At 38.7% G+C, this 17,647-nt stretch overlaps 1 protein-coding gene across 4 annotated transcripts in view; it reads left to right on the plus strand.

The window, feature by feature from the left end:
- The first annotated feature begins 45 nt into the window (after positions 1-45).
- KDM1B (lysine demethylase 1B) overlaps positions 46-17,647 on the plus strand; it is a 55,234-nt gene continuing 37,632 nt past the window's right edge. Inside the window, exons 1-8 of one of the 4 annotated variants that reach the window (XM_029243742.1) lie at positions 46-154; positions 472-515; positions 1,812-1,850; positions 3,679-3,778; positions 4,630-4,757; positions 5,855-5,944; positions 6,487-6,598; positions 9,391-9,507. In XM_029243742.1, coding sequence (XP_029099575.1) covers positions 3,692-3,778; positions 4,630-4,757; positions 5,855-5,944; positions 6,487-6,598; positions 9,391-9,507 — 534 coding nt within the window. In that variant the 5' untranslated portion in view covers positions 46-154; positions 472-515; positions 1,812-1,850; positions 3,679-3,691. Of the gene's footprint in view, positions 155-471; positions 516-1,811; positions 1,851-3,678; positions 3,779-4,629; positions 4,820-5,854; positions 5,945-6,486; positions 6,599-9,390; positions 9,508-17,647 lie in introns of those variants that run through there. The other 3 variants (XM_029243744.1, XM_029243743.1, XM_029243745.1) reach the window with 3 other exon arrangements.

A 17,647-nucleotide genomic window follows, 5' to 3' on the forward strand; every position in this document is an offset into this window, starting at 1 on the left:
TCACGTCGTGACAGGGGCGGAAGCAGCGGCGGCGGCGGCCGAGCGGGGGCTGCGGCTGGCTGCGCGGATCCTGCAGTCTTGTGCGCTCGGCGCGCGGCTTCGGAGAGGCGCCCGCAGCTCTGGGCGGCGCGCGAGGTCTCGCCTGCGCTCTGAGGTGGGGGGCACGCGGCTCCGGGGGCGGGCGTGAGGGCGGCGGCGGATTTCGGGTGACAGCTCTGCACAAAGCAGCTTGGCCGGGGTGCACGCTCTCCTGCCCCTGTGCAGCGCTCCTTGCCCGGGTGGGAGGCGGACCGGTGCCCTCGGGGCTATACCTCCTTCCCCGGATTGGTAGGGGGTGAGAGGTGGGGATCCCAGCCTGAGAAAGGGGGAATTCCCGGGCTGGGGTGTTGCAGCGACCGGGTTCCCCGGTTCATCGCGGTGCTGCGGGTTTCTCCTAACCCCCCCTCCCCGCAATATTTCCTTTCTGTACAGCGGTGCCTTCTCGCCGCGACTCCTTGCACGCCTCCAGCGCAAAGGTGAGCCCGGAGAGGCTGTTGCTTCGACTTCGGAGAAGAGACGAGAAAGCTTTTCAGAAAGCGTGGCTGCTGCATCTGGCACAGGGAACGTTGGGGCTCCCTCCTGGGGGCTGTCAGTGCCCTGTCACCTGGGGAGTACCTGCTGCGGGGAGTAGGCGGGGGACCTACAGTCCGGGAGTAGGAACTCCCTGGCTGTTCTTCCCAGCCGAGAGCGTGGCGCCGAGGAGCCGGCACGGCCTCGCAGGTGTTATTAGTTCGACTGCGGCGCCGCGACCACGCGTTGAGACGCGATCGGCATTGCCAGGTTTCTGGGGTAACTCCGCCGGGACCTGGGACCCCTAGGGGGCGGCCCGATTACGGTAGCTGTTAGTCAACAGCCTAGCAGCCGGCAGGTGAAAGAGGAAGGAATGGGCAGGCCCAGCTGTAATGAGTTGGGGTTCCGTGATCTGGAACCTAGCCAGCTGGAGGCCCAGCCCTCCCTCGGGAGAGCGTACGGGCGTCCATAGACCACTCCCTTTGGGGAGATCCGTCACTCCACCTGTGCACACACAACTCGAGGCTTTTACACTTTGGTTGGTTTTTTGGTGTTTTTTTTTTTAAACCTATTTTAGTAAAAGGAAAGCGAGTGGGAGGGACGGTTTCGTCAGGAGGTACAGGAGAAAATGACCATTAATAATTATCTTCCACGCAGAGAAAGTAGTCAACAAAGCATTCGGGCAATTGAACTGGATCCATATTTCGGAAAATTTGATTATTGTGGGTAGAATTTCAGGTGGCCCAAAGGGAAACTTTTGCTCTTTTTGTCTCTGAAGAAGTTTCTAGTATTTTGTCCAGTTTTGAGAAATTATGCTAACACCACTATAAATTTTTATTCCAACCTGGAGTTCTTTAGATTCATATTTTTATGAATTCTGTGGCTTTTAAAAAAGTTTTTTGAATAAGCTACTTCTGAAAAAATCCTGGGAATTATTAAAGTAGAAATCTAGACATTGATATGTTCACCTATATATTTATGCCCCCCCAACCATTTTTTTCTTTCTTTTGTCACATTGAAAGAAAACCAAAGCTATGAATTTAAAATTAGGAAGAAATATGCCTATAAAGTCATATTGAACCTGAAACAAATTGATCATACTTAACGTTAGGTGAGTTTATTAATTTGAAGAACCAGGTGGGAAAGCACTTCCAGTAAACTAATTTGTTTTAATGACACTTTTGATCATATTTCTAAGACTATATTTAAAAGCACAATTAACTGTAGTCCTTCCAACTTAAATATTTTTCCTCTATTTTAAGCCCCAAGAACCCAGCAACAGTGAAAATACAGAGATTACAGTAAGTGTCAAAAAAAGGATGAAGGTACATAACTGTTAATTGTATAATTAACTGAGACAAAATTACTGCCCTAAAAATCTTCAATCATATTTTTCCCAGACAACACAAATTTCTTAATGGCTTTTATAGCTAATGTTTTCATTTCCTGTTAACCATTTCTTGAATTACATATTTCTTCATTGCAATCAAATACATGTTTTTCAGTATACAATTGGGTTAAAATGTTTGATGAAATTTCCAGAATCTATGCTTTCTTTTGGGAGAGCTTTCTTTTGAGAGTGCTTTCTTGCCCAGGTAACACTTTCAAATGTTGCATGAACCTGATTTTATTTATGTCCCTAAACCCCACATTAGACTCAAATATTTTTGCTGCAATACTTAATGTATACTGTATACATGTTTACACATGCTTTAGTCATGGTCCATTTTATTAATAATGTGGGATATATGTTTTACATAAAAAGATTGGTTAGATTGGACAAAATTTTGAAAATGTGATCCAGAAAGCCTTCTCTGGGTATAAGTATAGGTAGACAGTAGTACTTTTAAAATCATTAGTTCTTTATCCAACTGTATAATGAGTGCTGTGGCACTAATGGCAGTTTTTTTTAATGGTTAAAGAACTGTAATGCATTTCAAAATATGCGTAAGGTATATTTGTTCACAACTAACATAATGGTTTTGAGAAAGTGAAGACTGAGTCAAAGAAAAACCATCCATAACATCGGTGTCAAGATTTCTCAAAGTTGTTATAGATGGCAGACTGAAAGTCTTCACACGTGATGTTAATAATCCATGAAAAATGCACTTATGAATGTTAGTGCAAACAATAGGATTACACTTTATAGTGAAACAATAGGACTACAGGCCCTTTAAAGCTTTTCCCCAAGATTAAGATCATATATGTGGGATTTATATCTTAAGATAAAAACACTTTTCCACTTTCCATTTTCTTATCCATAGGTATGTCCTGTTTATTTCTCATGCTATCGTTTTGTGTAAGTGTATGTGTGTGTAGTAAATATGGATCAGGGAAGGAGATGTGTGATAATTGTAGGATCCATACACTGTTGAGTACTTATACTAAGCATTTTTCATTCCTTATCGAATTTAATTGAAAAAATACTAATATGATAATCATTCATGGTTTTATGCATTATTTTTCTTGTAGACTTTTGGTTCTTAATGTTTCTTTAACTGTGCTGTTATTAGACTAGTTTGAGAACTCATAAAATTTGTCCAGTGGAAGATATTAGTGACTATCTAACCCGGATTCCTATATTCAGTAGTGACTAGACAGTGTGCCTGAGATTTATTTGTTGGGTTTTATTGAGAAGGAATGAATGAGTGTTCTTTTTAAAGTATAATAAGAGAGCAAAATTCAGGAACTAAGAAGATGCAGTGAGATAGAGAGGAATATTACAAACAAAAATGAGATATTTTTACTCATTGAATTTTATAAACAGTAGTGTCAGTTGTTTATTGGTCATTCATGTGGTTACATTTTTATATGTAAATATACATACTACTAATGGATAACATTTACTGAGTACTTATACCAGGCCTGGTGCTTTAAATTAGTTATTTTACTTAATCTTCACACCAATGCTAGGATACACTCTGGCTGTGCCCATTTTATATATGAGAACACTGAGGTGTAGTCTTAGCGAGCTTAAGTAACTTGAAAGCAATAGCTTCACACTCAGGCCATCTGACTGCGGAACATACACTCTTACCAACTAAATTACATAATAACTTGACTCCAGAGTGTTGAAAGTATTAGCAGATGTTAATATGTAATGTTTGTTTGGTTTTTTTTTTTTTTCAGATTTTCTGATACAATGGCAACCCCACGGGGGAGGACAAAGAAAAAAGCACCTTTTGATCATTCTCCAGATAGCCTTCCTTTGAGGAGCTCCGGTAGGCAGGTATCACTCATTTGTTCATTCAATGCACCTGTTTTGAAAAACAGGCTACTGTGATTGGGACTGAAGAATTAGAGTTGATATAATTTCAGCCCTCAAGGGGCTTGCAGTCTAGTGGAGAAGTTCACCTTGGGACAATCAGTGTGATAAAGTGATAGAATGTAGGAAAAAAGTGTATCTGGCAGAGGGAACTGCGGGGATAAAAGGCGCAGAGTGTGAATCAGCATGGGGTGTTCAGAGAATCACAGCTGTAGGGTTGCCTCCAGGATATGAGCTGGGGCCAGATCATGCTTCGCTTGGTGTCATTCATAGGAATTTGGACCTCAGCTTGTAGTTGGTTGGGTGCTGTTAGCAGGTTACTTGCTGCCATCTCTCTTGTAGGACTTTTTTTTTTTTTAAAGAAAAATATTGAATGATGGAATTCTTTTTCTAGAATTTGTCTAGTTTTTAAAATCTGTAATACTGAGAGGATATAACTGCTCTAAGTAAAGAAAAAAATCTTAATTTGAGAGTGGCTTTTATTTTTGATGGTGCAGCTTTTTAAAAATTTTTTAATTTTTTTATTGAAGTATAGTTGAAATAGCTTTTTCCTAAGAGAAGCTCATACGCATTTTCTCTACTCAGAGAGCTGTTGTCAAAGTGCTAGTTCTAAATTTCTAGCAAATTAGCGAGTTATTTGCACAGTGCAGTCTCAGGGAAATGGCTGTATCATCAACCCCTCCCCCACTGCCAGGATGCTGTTGATCTTCACGTTTAGAACTTCTAACGTGGAAGTGATTTCAGTAGTAAACCTCCCACCGCCTTTACCTTTGGCCCTGCCGGTGTACTCTTAACCTCAGCTGGTTCTTTCTCAGGTGAAGAAAAAGGCCACAGAGACGACAGACGAGGATGAAGATGGTGGGTCAGAGAAGAAGTACAGGAAATGCGAAAAAGCCGGCTGTACAGCCGCGTGTCCCGTGTGCTTTGCCAGCGCTTCTGAAAGGTCTGTTTAGATGGCGGGTCTTGGCCTCACCTTCCTGCGGGTGAGAGCCTTCATCCTCAAAGGTAGTCTTCCTGAAGATACATAGAGATACTTGTTATCCAACAACAGAGACATTGTCTGTCCATTTTGTATACAGCACGCCCAACTCTGCCAATCCGTGTCCTCCAGTCCCATCCACAATGGCTGTACCTCTGGTGGTAGGGGATGGCAGGGGGGACAGTTTGAGATGGGATGGGGGGTAAGAGGTGGGGGCAGAGGAGAGAGAACCTTGACCTCCCTGGAGAGACAAGTATACGCTTATTTCCCTGTGCTGCTTTTCTCCCTCATATAACATACCTTCTCCTCCAACAGATATATACAGGTCTCATTAAAGCTGTGTAGCTAACTGTACTCTTGCCATTCTTATTAGGATGACCCAAGCATAACCTTTTACTTCCAGAGAAAAATCTTCAGTTAACATTCAGTAAAACCTGGAAAACATATCCTGGGTTGTTTTGTTGTTGTTGTTTTTGGTTTTTTGTTTTGTTTTTTTAATCACAAAGAGGTGGTGGTGGTACTGTTCATAGTAGCATTATATTTCCTTCTTTGACTACATGATTGGCTGTGTGGTAGGTTGTATTTACTAGATTGCATGCTGGATGGTCCCATTCCAGCTGGCCAGATTCGTTCACTGTTTAGTATCGGGCCAGATGTTATCACTAAAGACCGCACTTCGCTCCTTCACTCCCATGCAGCAAGGCCACTGGCATCCCTTCTTTCATGTCTAAAACCCTATCATCACTCCGTGGAGTCTTGATAAAACTGCTAAGTCCCAGGCCCTTCTGATGGGTACCACTGATCTAAGTCCCTGTGTCCTCACCATCCACTGTTATGTATCAGTTGGCCTTTCCATTTCCCTTGTTGTAATCTGGTTGTTAGGATTCCCCTGTTATAATTCTGGTTGTTGTAATTCTGTCTGTTGGAGGTAAGGCAAAAGGGCTCCTAGGAGGTGCTTGATTAATTTTTTTTTAAACGATTTGATAAATGTTAAAAAAAAAAAAAAAAACGAGAAGAAATGTTTATTCATTACCAAAGCTACCCGTTTTTGCTGTTTTCAGATGTGCCAAAAATGGCTACACATCCCGGTGGTATCACCTCTCCTGTGGGGAGCATTTCTGTAATGAATGCTTTGACCATTACTATAGAAGGTTTGTTCTGATAATTGTTTGAGGTTTCCGTGGTGGAAGGGATGGTGGCTTGGGTGGTGGAGGGTGTCAGATGGTTATGACTGAGCCCCCAGGCTTACTGAATTATTCCACTGTTTCAGCCACACCTGTGCTGACTACCGGTGGGCCAGGACTTTGATGCTGTAGTTTGCATGTGTGTACACTTATGTGTGTGCACACTCAGTGCTCAGAAAGCATCTGCTGTGAGACAGTTATTCTCCTTAGTTTGCAAATTCTGAAAAATCTAGGAGCTGCTTCTTCTGTGCCAATGCATGGGGGCAGAATGCAAAGATTAGGGGGAGGATGCTGACAACTAGAGGGTGCTGGACAGACAGGTAACCATCCCTTCTTGATAGTTTTAAGTACTAAAACTGATAGGAATGCCACCTGTTTTATGGGTGCCATGATAACTACCCCCCTCCTTAAAATATGGCTGGTTAAGTCCTTTATGTAAGATTTCTGCCACCTGTTTTGAAAACCTGAATAACTTATAGCTTGATATATTTATTTTTATTCTTTTTCAGCCATAAGGATGGATATGACAAATATACTACATGGAAAAAAATATGGACTAGCAATGGAAAAACTGAACCTAGCCCCAAGGCTTTCATGGCAGACCAGCAGCTTCCCTACTGGGTAAAGAAGATAACAACGCTTTACTGTTCTATAAAGGATTTGTAGAGCTAAATGCAAGAGGAATGGATGAAAATACCAATTTTTAGGAAAGTTTTCTTTAATTACATTTATTCTTTCTGTAACTGTTAAAGCAAATCACATTTTTGATTTTTGTACAGAAATCACATAATTCAACCTATGGTGTAAAGAAGAAACTAAAGACTCATTACCAGCTGGTGATAGTCAGTGCTGTTTGGTGCATATCTCTCTCATCTTTTTTTCTATTCATGTTTTTCTGTGTATGTTTAAACACAATTTTATGCTTTATATACAAATCCTAATTAGGTTTAAAATCATACTTTGCATGTAAGTTTTTGCTAACTGAGTTTTTTTATTAATTTAACTTTATATCATTTTTCCATCTAGCCGTTCTTTGAAAACATATTTTAGCAACTGCATATATAATATAAATATAACATCATTTAATAAATGATTTGCTAATTTATTTAATATTACAGGTAATTTGAGCTTCTCTCTGCATACTTAAAAAATTTTTAATTGAAGTGAAATTCACATAACTTTAAAATTTATTTATTTTATTTATTTATTTTTGGCTGCATTGGGTCTTCATTGCTGCAAGTGGGCTTTCTCTAGTTGTGGCGAGGGGGGGCTACTCTTCATTGCAGTGCGCGTGCTTCTCGCTGTGGTGGCTTCTCTTGTTGTGGAGCACGGGCTCTAGAGCACAGGCTCAGTAGTTGTGGCACACGGGCTTAGTTGCTCCGTGGCATGTGGGATCTTCCTGGACCAGGGCTCGAACCCGTGTCCTCTGCTTTGGCAGGCAGATTCTTAACCACTGAGCCACCAGGGAAGTCCCCACATAACTTTCAATTCACAAAAAATTCACATAAAATTAACCATTTTCAAGTGTACACCTCAATGGCATTTAGTACATTCACAGTGTTGTGCAACCACCACCTCTGTCTAACTCCAAAACATTTTCAGCATCCACAAAGGAAACCTGTGCCCATTCAGCAGTCACCTCCCATTCCTGCCTACCTCCAGCCCCTGGCAACCACTAATCTGCTTTCTGTCTTTATGGATTTACCATTTTGGATATTTTATATTAAGGAATCATGCAGTATGTGACCTTTCATATTTGACTTCTTTCACTTAACGTAGTGCACTTGAGAATCATCCTTGTGGTAGCATGTATTAGGACCGCATTCCTTTTCATGGGGGAATAATATTCCACTCTATGGATTTGCCACATTTTACTGATCCCTTCATCTGTTGATGGACATTTGGGTCATCTCTACCTTTTAGTTACTGCAAACAGTGCTGCTGTGAATATTTGTATACAAATATTTTTGAACATCTGTTTTCAGTTCTTCTGGGTACATTCCTAGGAATGAAATTGCTGGATCATAGTAAATCTATGTTTAACTTTTTGAGGAACTGATAACTCTTTTCCATAGCTAACTGATGCACCATCTCTCATTCCCACCAGCAATGTATGAGAGTTCAGATTTCTCCACATCCTCACCAACTCATGTTTACCAGTTTTTTAAATTATAGCTGTCTTGGGGCTTCCCTGGTGGCGCAGTGGTTGAGAGTCCACCTGCTGATGCAGGGGACACGGGTTCATGCCCGCCACAACAGAGGCCCGCATACCACAAAAATAAATAAATAAATAAATAATAAAAATTATAGCTGTCTTAGTGGGCGTGAAGTGGTATCTCATTGTGGTTTTAATTTGCATTTCCCTAATGACTAATGCATCTTTTCTTGTGCTTGCTGGCATTTGTATATTTTCTTTGGAGAAATGTCTATTCAAGTCTTTTGCCCATTTTTAAATTGGGTTGTTTGTCTTTTTGTTGTTGAATTGTGAGTGTTCTTTATCTATTCTGGATACTGGGCCCTGATCAGATAAGTGATTTGCAAATATTTTCTCCTATTCTTTAGGTTGTCTTTTCACTTCTTGATAGTGTCCTTTAGTGCACAGAAGTTTTAAATTTTGATGAAGTTCAATTTATCCATTTTTTCTTTTGATGCTTGTGCTTTTGGTGTCATATCTAAGAATCCACTGCCAAATCTGAGGTCATGAAGACTGACTCATATTTTCTTCTAAGAATTTGATCATTTTAGCTCTTTACATTAAGGTGTTCGATCCATTTTAAGTTTTGTATGTGTATTAAGTAGGGGCCCAACACCATTCTTCTGCAGATGGATATCTGCATGCTTTTTTATTTTGGAATAATTTTAAATTTATAGAAAATTTACAAGGATAGTACAGAGTCCCTGTATATCCTTCACCCAGTTTCTCCTACTGTTATCATCTAACACACCAGGATTATATTTTGAACTAAGAACTTAACATTGGTGCAGTACTAATAAGTATATTACAGACTTATTTGGATTTCTTCAGTGTTTTCATTAGTGTCTTTTTACTGTTCCAGGATGCAATCCAGGATACCACATTGCTTTTAGTGTGATACTTTTTGACTACCTGCAACTAAATTTAACTCTGTTTCCTTAGGTTAGAGCTAGAAAGCCATTCTGACAACAGTACTAAGATCCCCTTTGCACTTCTGGGGGCCTGAGCTAGTACTGAATCACAAATTAGACTGATGGGGTAAAAGTGGATTTTATGGGTGGCGATGGCGCAAGGGGAAGAAAAGGTATTTACTTGGAAGTGCTGAACGGTTGTTGACCAAATCATGTGAAGAAGATGGCAAAGTGAGAGGTGGAAGATAGAAATGCTATAGCTCACGAGGTGCCAGCCCATTGATCTTGACTTCTTACTTTCCATCTAGGTTCAATGTACAAAACCTGAGTGTAGGAAATGGAGGCAACTTACCAAGGAAATCCAGCTGACTCCACAGATAGCAAGGACGTACCGATGTGGTATGAAACCAAATACTGCTGTTAAGGTATGATCTCTGTTGGTTTTCCTTCTGAATTAATTGATGTGTTAGTTTAGTTGTCAGTAAATAATAATGGTGTATATTTTTCAATAACTCCGTTGATCATTGTATCAGGATTATATTGTCCTACGCATAACAGAATCTCAACTACAATGGCTTAACCAATTAATAAGGCTTTTATTTTTCTCTCATTATAAGCAGTTTAGAAACAGGCAGTCCAGAGTTGGTGTAGGTATCCAAGGAAGTCTCCTTTTAGTTTCCAGTTCTGTCACAAGATCATTACTGCACTGTCAGCCATCATTCCAACTTCAAAGCAGAAAAGATGGGAAAGGCTGAGGTATTCCAAGCCAAGTCTCTCCCTCTTTTATTGGGAAACCAGGAGCTTTCCTGGAAGTTCCAGCAGTAGATTTCTATTTATAGCTCATTGGCCAGAATAGTATCATGCAGCTACTCTGAACAGCAATAGGGACCAAGGAAGAAAATATTTTATAACTGTTGCGTGTTTTATATTTTATAAAATATTTTATAACTGGAAGAAAATATTTTATAACAGAATCAAAATTAGGATCTTGTTAGTAAGGCAAAAAAGATATATATGTTTGGACTGTTAGCAGTCTTCCATAGTTGGTATAGTGTGCCTCTTTTGAGATTTGATAATTACTTGCGTTTAAAAATGTGTTAATTGCTTAAATGTGTTAAAGCACTCATCTACAAAATGTCTCTAGTTCCATCAGTACATTAAAGAATATTAGGAATCATTGTAATCTCAGAAGCAAGAGGCTTTCTTTTTTGAAAATTTTGATTTAATTCATATAGCATAAAATTCACCCTTTTAAAGTATGTAATTCAGTGGTTTGCTGTATATTCACAAAGATATGTGGTTATCATGAGCAAAATATTTTCTTTTTAAAGAAATGATGAAAAGCTCTATAAAGTTTATGATCAAGCTTTTAAAAGCCTGGGATTTAAGATACAAATATTATTAAAGTGACTCATAATTATTGTAAATATATTTGGAAGATTTTGCAAAGTGAAATGGTGAGAAAAAGGGTATGAACATTTAGGAGTTCTGTGTTTTATTGTTTTAAATTTTACACAGTTATTACATGAATATAATCTCGGGTTTAAAAAAAGTAAATTGAATATATGTATGTATATGTAAATATATACACACACATATAATTTACAAATAAAAAATGAAAGTGCCCCTTAACCATCTCTTCCTTCCCACCCTAATAGATAACCATTCTTAACGACTCATTTATCCTGCTAGAACTTTTTTGTGCTTTGATTATGTATTTATGGTAGGCACTTATTTTTGGCCGCGCCATGTGGCAGGTGGGATCTTAGTTCCCCCACCAGGAATCGAACCCGTGCCCCCTGCATTGGAGGCACAGAGCCCTAACCACTGGACCTCCAGGGTAGGCACATTTTTTTAAGGCACTTGATACAAATATCTAAAACTTTTTAAAGGTTTAAAGAACTACAGCTCAGAGTGATCATTTTGTCAAAACCTTACCTACACTGAGTGGTGATATTTTTAATAGATGTAAAATTACGTCTTGTTTTTAAAATTGAGGTATAATTACATATTGTAATTACATGCACAGATCTTAATTGAATTTCATTGAGTTTTGGATAATGTCCACACTATGTAGCCAGTACCCCAGTCAAGATACACGATGCTTCCACCACCCTAAAAAATTCCAGTCATTTCCTTCCCTCCCTCCAGAGGCAAACACTATTTAGACTGCCATACCCTAAACAGAGTTTTGCCTGCTCTTGAACTTTGTAAAATGGTATCAGTCAGTATATACTTTTTAGCGTTTGGTTTCTTTCACCGAGTAAAACAGCTTTTGAGATTCATCCATGTTCTTGCATGGATCAGTAGTTTTTTCCTTTTTATTGCTGAGCAGTGTTCCATTGTATGGATGTATCACAATTTGTTTATCCTCCTGTTGAAGGGCATTTGTGTTGTTTAAAATTTTTCCTATTATGAATAAATCTGTATGAACATTCTATGCAAGTGTTTTTGTGGACTTATGTTTTCATTTCTGAAGGGTAAATACACAGGAAATTGCTGAGTCATATGGTAAATTTATGTGTAAGAAACTACTAAATGGTTTTCCACAGTTGTTGTACGAACGAGACTACAACATTTGGAGGTGGTACTTTTTTTTTTTTTTAATGTTAGCCATTCTAGTGGGTATGTATTGTTTTATCATTGTGGTTTTAAAATGCAATTCCCTGATGACTAGTGATGTGGAACATCTTTTCATGTGCTTATTGGCCATTCATAGTTCCTCTTTGGAGACATATCTGTCCAAGTCTCCTAAAAATTGGGTTTGTCTTGTCTTGTAGGAGTTCTTTATGTAATCTGGAAATGAGATATGTTATCTTGAATATTTTTCCCTGTCTTTGTCTTGCCTTTTCATTTTCTTAATAGATCCTTTGATGAGCAGTTTTTAAATTTTGCAGCCTAATGTATCCATTTTTTTTTTATGCTTAGAACTTTTTGTATTTTTTCTGCAAAATCATTGCAACTCTCAACTTGCACAGACAGTCTCCTATGTTTTCTTTGAGGAGGTTTATTATTTTAGCCTTTATATTTAGGACACTAGTCTATCTCAAGTTAATTTTTGGTTTTGATGTAAGATATGGGTCAAGATTCAAATTTTTTTCATATAAGTATCTAGTTGTCCAAAAGACAATTTTTTTCCCATTGAATTATTTTGGCAACATTATAAAAAAGTCAGCTGGCCATACCTGTAGCCAATTTCTGGACACTATTCCATTGATCTCTTTGTTTATCCTTAACCCAGTACCCTGCTGTCTTGATTATTGTATCTTTATAGTAACTCAGGTAGTATAAATTCCTCCAACTTTTTTTTTCCAAGATTGTTTAGGCTATTTTAGGTCCTTACATTTCTATAAAAATTTTGTTATCAACTTGTCAGTATTTACAAAAACTTTTGGAATTTTGATTGGAATGGATTGAAGCTATAAATTATTTGAAGAAGAATTGACATCTTTACATTTTTTTGTCTTCTAATCCAGGGGTCAGCAAACTATGGCTCATGGGTCAAATCTGGCCCCCTCCACCTGTTTTTGTAAATAAAGTTTTATTGGAACACAGCCATACTCATTCATCATGTATTGTGTATGACTGCTTTCATACTACAATGGCAGAGTAGTTGCAACAGAGACCATGTGATCCACAGAAACTAAAATATCTACCATCTGGCCTTTTAAAGAAAAGGTTTCCCCAAATGTATGGGCACAAAGTGGGGAGCAAGGGGACGGTGGTGGTGGTAGGATGAGTTGGGAGATTGGGGTTGACATATATACACTAATATGTATAAAATCGGTAACTAATAAGAACCTGCTGTATAAAAAAAATAAAATGAAATTCAAAAAAATAAATAAATAAAAGGTTTCCCGACCCCTGTTCTGACCTATGGGTGTGGTCTGTCTCTCCATCTTTTCAGGGTCTTTAATTTCTCCCAACAGTGTTTTCTAGTTTTCACCGAGAATGTATTCTGTTAAATTTATTTCTAGATACTTATTTTTTCTGTGATTGTAAGTAGAATTTATTTTTAACTTTTCAAGTTGTTTGTTGCAGTTATATCGAAATACAATTTAATTTTGCATATTGACTTTATACCCAGAAACTTTGTTGACTTCATTTTAAATTCCATTTATATTTTTGTAGATTTTTTTGTTGGGAGGAATTCTACAATATCAACTGTGAATAAAGACTGTTTTGCTTTTTTAAAAAACTATCCTTTTGCTCATTTTTTTCCCTTACCTTATTGCATTGGTCAGGACCACCAGTACAGAGCTGAATAGAAGTGGAAGAGCAGGCTTCCTTGCCTTGTTCCTGACCTTAGGAGTGATGTGTTCAGTGTTTTATCATCATGTGTAATGTTGGCTGTGGCTTTTCACAAATGCCCTTTATCAGATTGAGGAAGTTCCTTTGTATTCCCAGTTTGCTGAGAACTTTTTATTATGAAAGGATGTTAGATTTTTTTCAGATACTTTTTCTGTATCTTTTATGATGATCATACAGTTTTTCTCCTTTAATCTGTTAATGTGGTGAATTACACTGATTATTGAATGTTGAAGCAACCTTGCATTCCTGGGGGAAAAAAATTCCACTTGTTCTCAATGTATTATCCTTTCATTGTGTTGGATTCAGTTTCCTAATATTTTGTTAAGGATTTTGTATCTGTGTTCATGAGGTTTAGTCTCTGTCATTTTCTTTTCTTGTAATGTTCTTGTCAGGTTCTTCTGTCAGAGTTACACTGGCTTCATAAAATGAAATGAGAAGTATATCTTCCTTCTCTATTACTGAAAAGTTTGTGGATGGTTAATATTATTTCTTATTTCGTGTTTGGTACAATTCACTAGTGAAGCCATTTGGACCAATTTTCTTTGTGAGAAGTTTTGAAATTACAAATTCAGTTTCTATAACAGATACGTAGCTACTTAGGTGGTTTATTCTATCCATTTTAGAACATGGTGTTTTTCAAGAAATTTGTTTCATCTACATTGTCAAGTTTGTTAGCTTAAAGCTGTTTGCAGTGTTCTCTTAATTCTCCTTTTAATGCCACTGGTATTTATGGTGGAATCCTTTTATTGTTGATATTGGTGATTTGGGAGTGAAGAGTGGAAAGCGTTGATCTTTCAGGGTCAGGGGTCAGGGTCCCGGAATTAACAAATCCTGTTCTAAAACCTTTCAGTTTAGCCCTAAATTGATTCTTGAGCTCAGCCTCCAGAGTAGAAGACCTCTCTGAGGGATAGAAGAGAAAAAAATGGGAGGGGGCTTACCCCGAGGGAATGGGTAATTGATTTTCCAGACTGAGTGGGCACACCAAAGGAAACTGGGGTTTGAGTGATGAAGGGACCGTGAGCTTGTGTGGTGAAGGGGAGCATGTCCAGCTGGCGGGAACAATATGGTTGCACTGAACTTAACCAGCACCTGTGCTCCAGATTACTTCTCAAGGGAAAAGTAGACTCAGTGGCATGTTATTATAACATTTGAAGAAGAGTTCAGCCAAGGAGCAGTCAAAAATAGCAGACCGTTTTAATAGATACTAGCCTTTGGGTCATTTTCACTCAACCTATTTCTGTGAAGTTTCTGAACAGTTCCAAAAATATATATATTGGAATATTTGCATACTGATGTTACCTTACTAAATATTAGGTGTGATTTTTATATTAAAAGTTCACATTAAAATCATTTTGTACTGTGCTTTGACTAGCTTTGGTTTAACCACTGTTTAGAGTTATCCATAATCTCTCTTTTTCACTTGCAGATAATTGAATCTAACTTTGACTTCATCTCTACTAATTGTTCAGATTATCCATGTTGCTTTTTTTGATTACTTGATTTTTCTTCAGGTGTGTCATTTACAATTTCTTCAATTTATGTTTGTTTTTTTTTTTTTTGTGTGGTACACGGGCCTCTCCCTGTTGTGGCCTCTCCCATTGCGGAGCACAGGCTCCGGACGCGCAGGCTCAGCGGCCATGGCTCACGGGCCCAGCCGCTCCGCGGCATGGGGGATCCTCCCGGACCGGGGCATGAACCCACATCCCCTGCATCGGCAGGCGGACTCTCAACCACTGCGCCACCAGGGAAGCCCCTATGTAGTTTTTGAAAAGTCTGTTTTCTTTAGAATGAGTTTGTTTTCAGACAAATGATATTTGTTTATCATTGAAAAATTCAAGCAATATAGAAAAAAAGATTTAAAAAATTCATGCAGTCATCATCATGAAATAACCATTATTAAATGAGATTCATTCAAGAGAATTCATGCATGTATACAAGGAGAAAGCCTGGCAGATAGATAACTTCATATTAAGGAGGAGTGCTGTATATGCTTGCTTTATGTAAAATGATTCAGTTCAATACAACATAATTTAAAGTAAATAAAAGAAGCCAAAGTGAAATATGAAATTGCTGGACATAGGACAGTTATTTCTTCATCTCAAGAAATAGTAGTTTCTAAAAACTCCCTAAAAGATTAAGAAAATACATGATGAGGATAAGTTGGAATCGCTCTAGCTTTTTAACAAAATTGCATGTTTCAATTTTAGGTTGTATCAATTGACACCCTGCTAAGACAGAGGGAAAAGTAAATGACACCATACTTCAGCCCACCTCCCCTTTTTCTCTCTCCCATTTTTGTTAGGGTTTTGCTGTTTTGTGTTAGTTTAGTTTGCTCTGTTGGAATATCACTTTTTTTCTATGACCATATCCCATTCATTGTTTACTCTTGCACTTATATGCAATTACTGCTGCCCACAATTTCTGTTACTACAGTTCCTTCTATCCCATTATTTTGATTCATCACCTGCTTGGATGTATTTTAACATCAAGTACTTTTTTCCAGGAGAGCTCTGAGGTGTCAGAGTCCTTGTTTTTGAAAAACTTAAATGCCTTTCTCTTCTTCCATCCATCTTCAAGTTGAAGACTTTATGATCTTCTTAGATCCCAGCCTCTAAGGATGGTATCACATCTTTTAAATCTCCTCCCCCACCCCCGCCCAAGAAATCCTCCTTTGAGACTCTCCTGCTCCATTGCGATTGATTACCACCCAGAGCCTGAACTTTTGAAATATTTATTTAAAGGGTGTTTATTGACCCAGAGTCCTTTTGGTTTTCAGTTTGATCTTCTGTCAAGGACAAAGTCTGGAAAGATTTATTTGTAGAACAGCATTAAAAAGAATTGTAGCAAACAACACACACTGTTTTGGAGCTTTTCGTCATTTGATATTTCTTAAAGATGCTTCTTAAAGATCTTTACGTACGCTTCAGTATGTAAAGATCTCTTTCTCTTTAAAGACTGTGTAGTAAATAGTCCACTGAATGGATATGTCATGATGAATTTGGTGTGACTGAAGGGCATTTAGGTGACTTTTAAACATTTACCGTTAGTGAGAGTGCTGTAATGAATAGCTTTGTATCTGTGCTATTTTTCAGTGTATTTGTAGTATCAGTTCCTAGAAATAAAATTGCTGTGTCAGAGTATATCCAGTTTTTTGTTTGTTTATTTTTTTTTTAATATTATTTATTTATTTTTGGCATTGGGTCTTAGTTGTAGCGCACGGGATCTTTCATTGCGGCACGCAGGCTCTTTGTGGCGTACGGGCTTCTCGGGCTTCTCTCTAGTTGTGGTGTGCGGGCTCCAGAGCGCGTGGGCTCTGTAGTTGTGGTGTGCAGGCTCAGTAGTTGCCCCGCACAGGCTCAGCTGCCCCGCAGAATGTGGGATCTTGGCTCCCCGACTAGGGATCGAACCCGTGTCCCCTGCATTGAAAGGTGGATTCTTAACCACTGGACCACCAGGGAAGTCCCTATCCAGTTGTTTTTAATATAAAATAATTTTTAGACCCAAAAGAGTATTTATAACTTGTGTGTGAGGAATAAAGGACGAAGGTGAACACTCACTGTGTGCCCCCCAACCTGGTTTTAGAAACAGAGCGTTACCAGTGCTTCTGCAACTCCCTGGGTTCCCCCCAGTAGTTTTCTTCCTCTGCCTCTCCTACAAGAGCAAGCAGTATTTCGCATTCTGTATTCATTTTTCCTCTGCTTTTTGTTACAGAGTTGATAAATATGTATGACACTCTAAATAACATGTAAAGTTTTGCATATTTTTATATTGGTTGTAAATTGTATCCTGTTGTGAGTATTCCTCTGCAGCTTTGTTCTCTTACTTAACGTTGAGGTTTTTCAGCTGCATCCATGTTGATGCCTGCAGGTCTGGTTCATTCATTTTCCCTGCTGTGTAGTTTTGCGTTGTGTCAATCTACCCCAACATGTCTATTCTCCTGTTCATAGGTGTGAGGGTTGTTTCTGGTTTGGGGCTGCTACACACAGCGCTCTGTGAGCATTCTTGCACGTCTCTCCTAGTGCATGCACACATGCAAGAGTTTCTCTGGAATATATTCCAAGGGCCAGATTTCCCAGGCCATATGGTATGCCAGTCTTCAGTTTATTTAGGTAACTTTTTTTCATTGAAATATCACATACAAACAGAAAATGGACAAGCCAAAATGCATAGCTCAGTGAATTTTCAGAGTCCCCATTTAGCCAGCTCCCAGTAAAGAAACTGAACACTTACCAACCCCTCAGAAGCCCCCTTGCA

Source organism: Monodon monoceros, unplaced genomic scaffold (assembly GCF_005190385.1).
Source record: "Monodon monoceros isolate NGI ecotype Baffin Bay Population unplaced genomic scaffold, NGI_Narwhal_1 Super_Scaffold_3, whole genome shotgun sequence".
Classification (NCBI taxonomy): Eukaryota; Metazoa; Chordata; class Mammalia; order Artiodactyla; family Monodontidae; genus Monodon; species Monodon monoceros.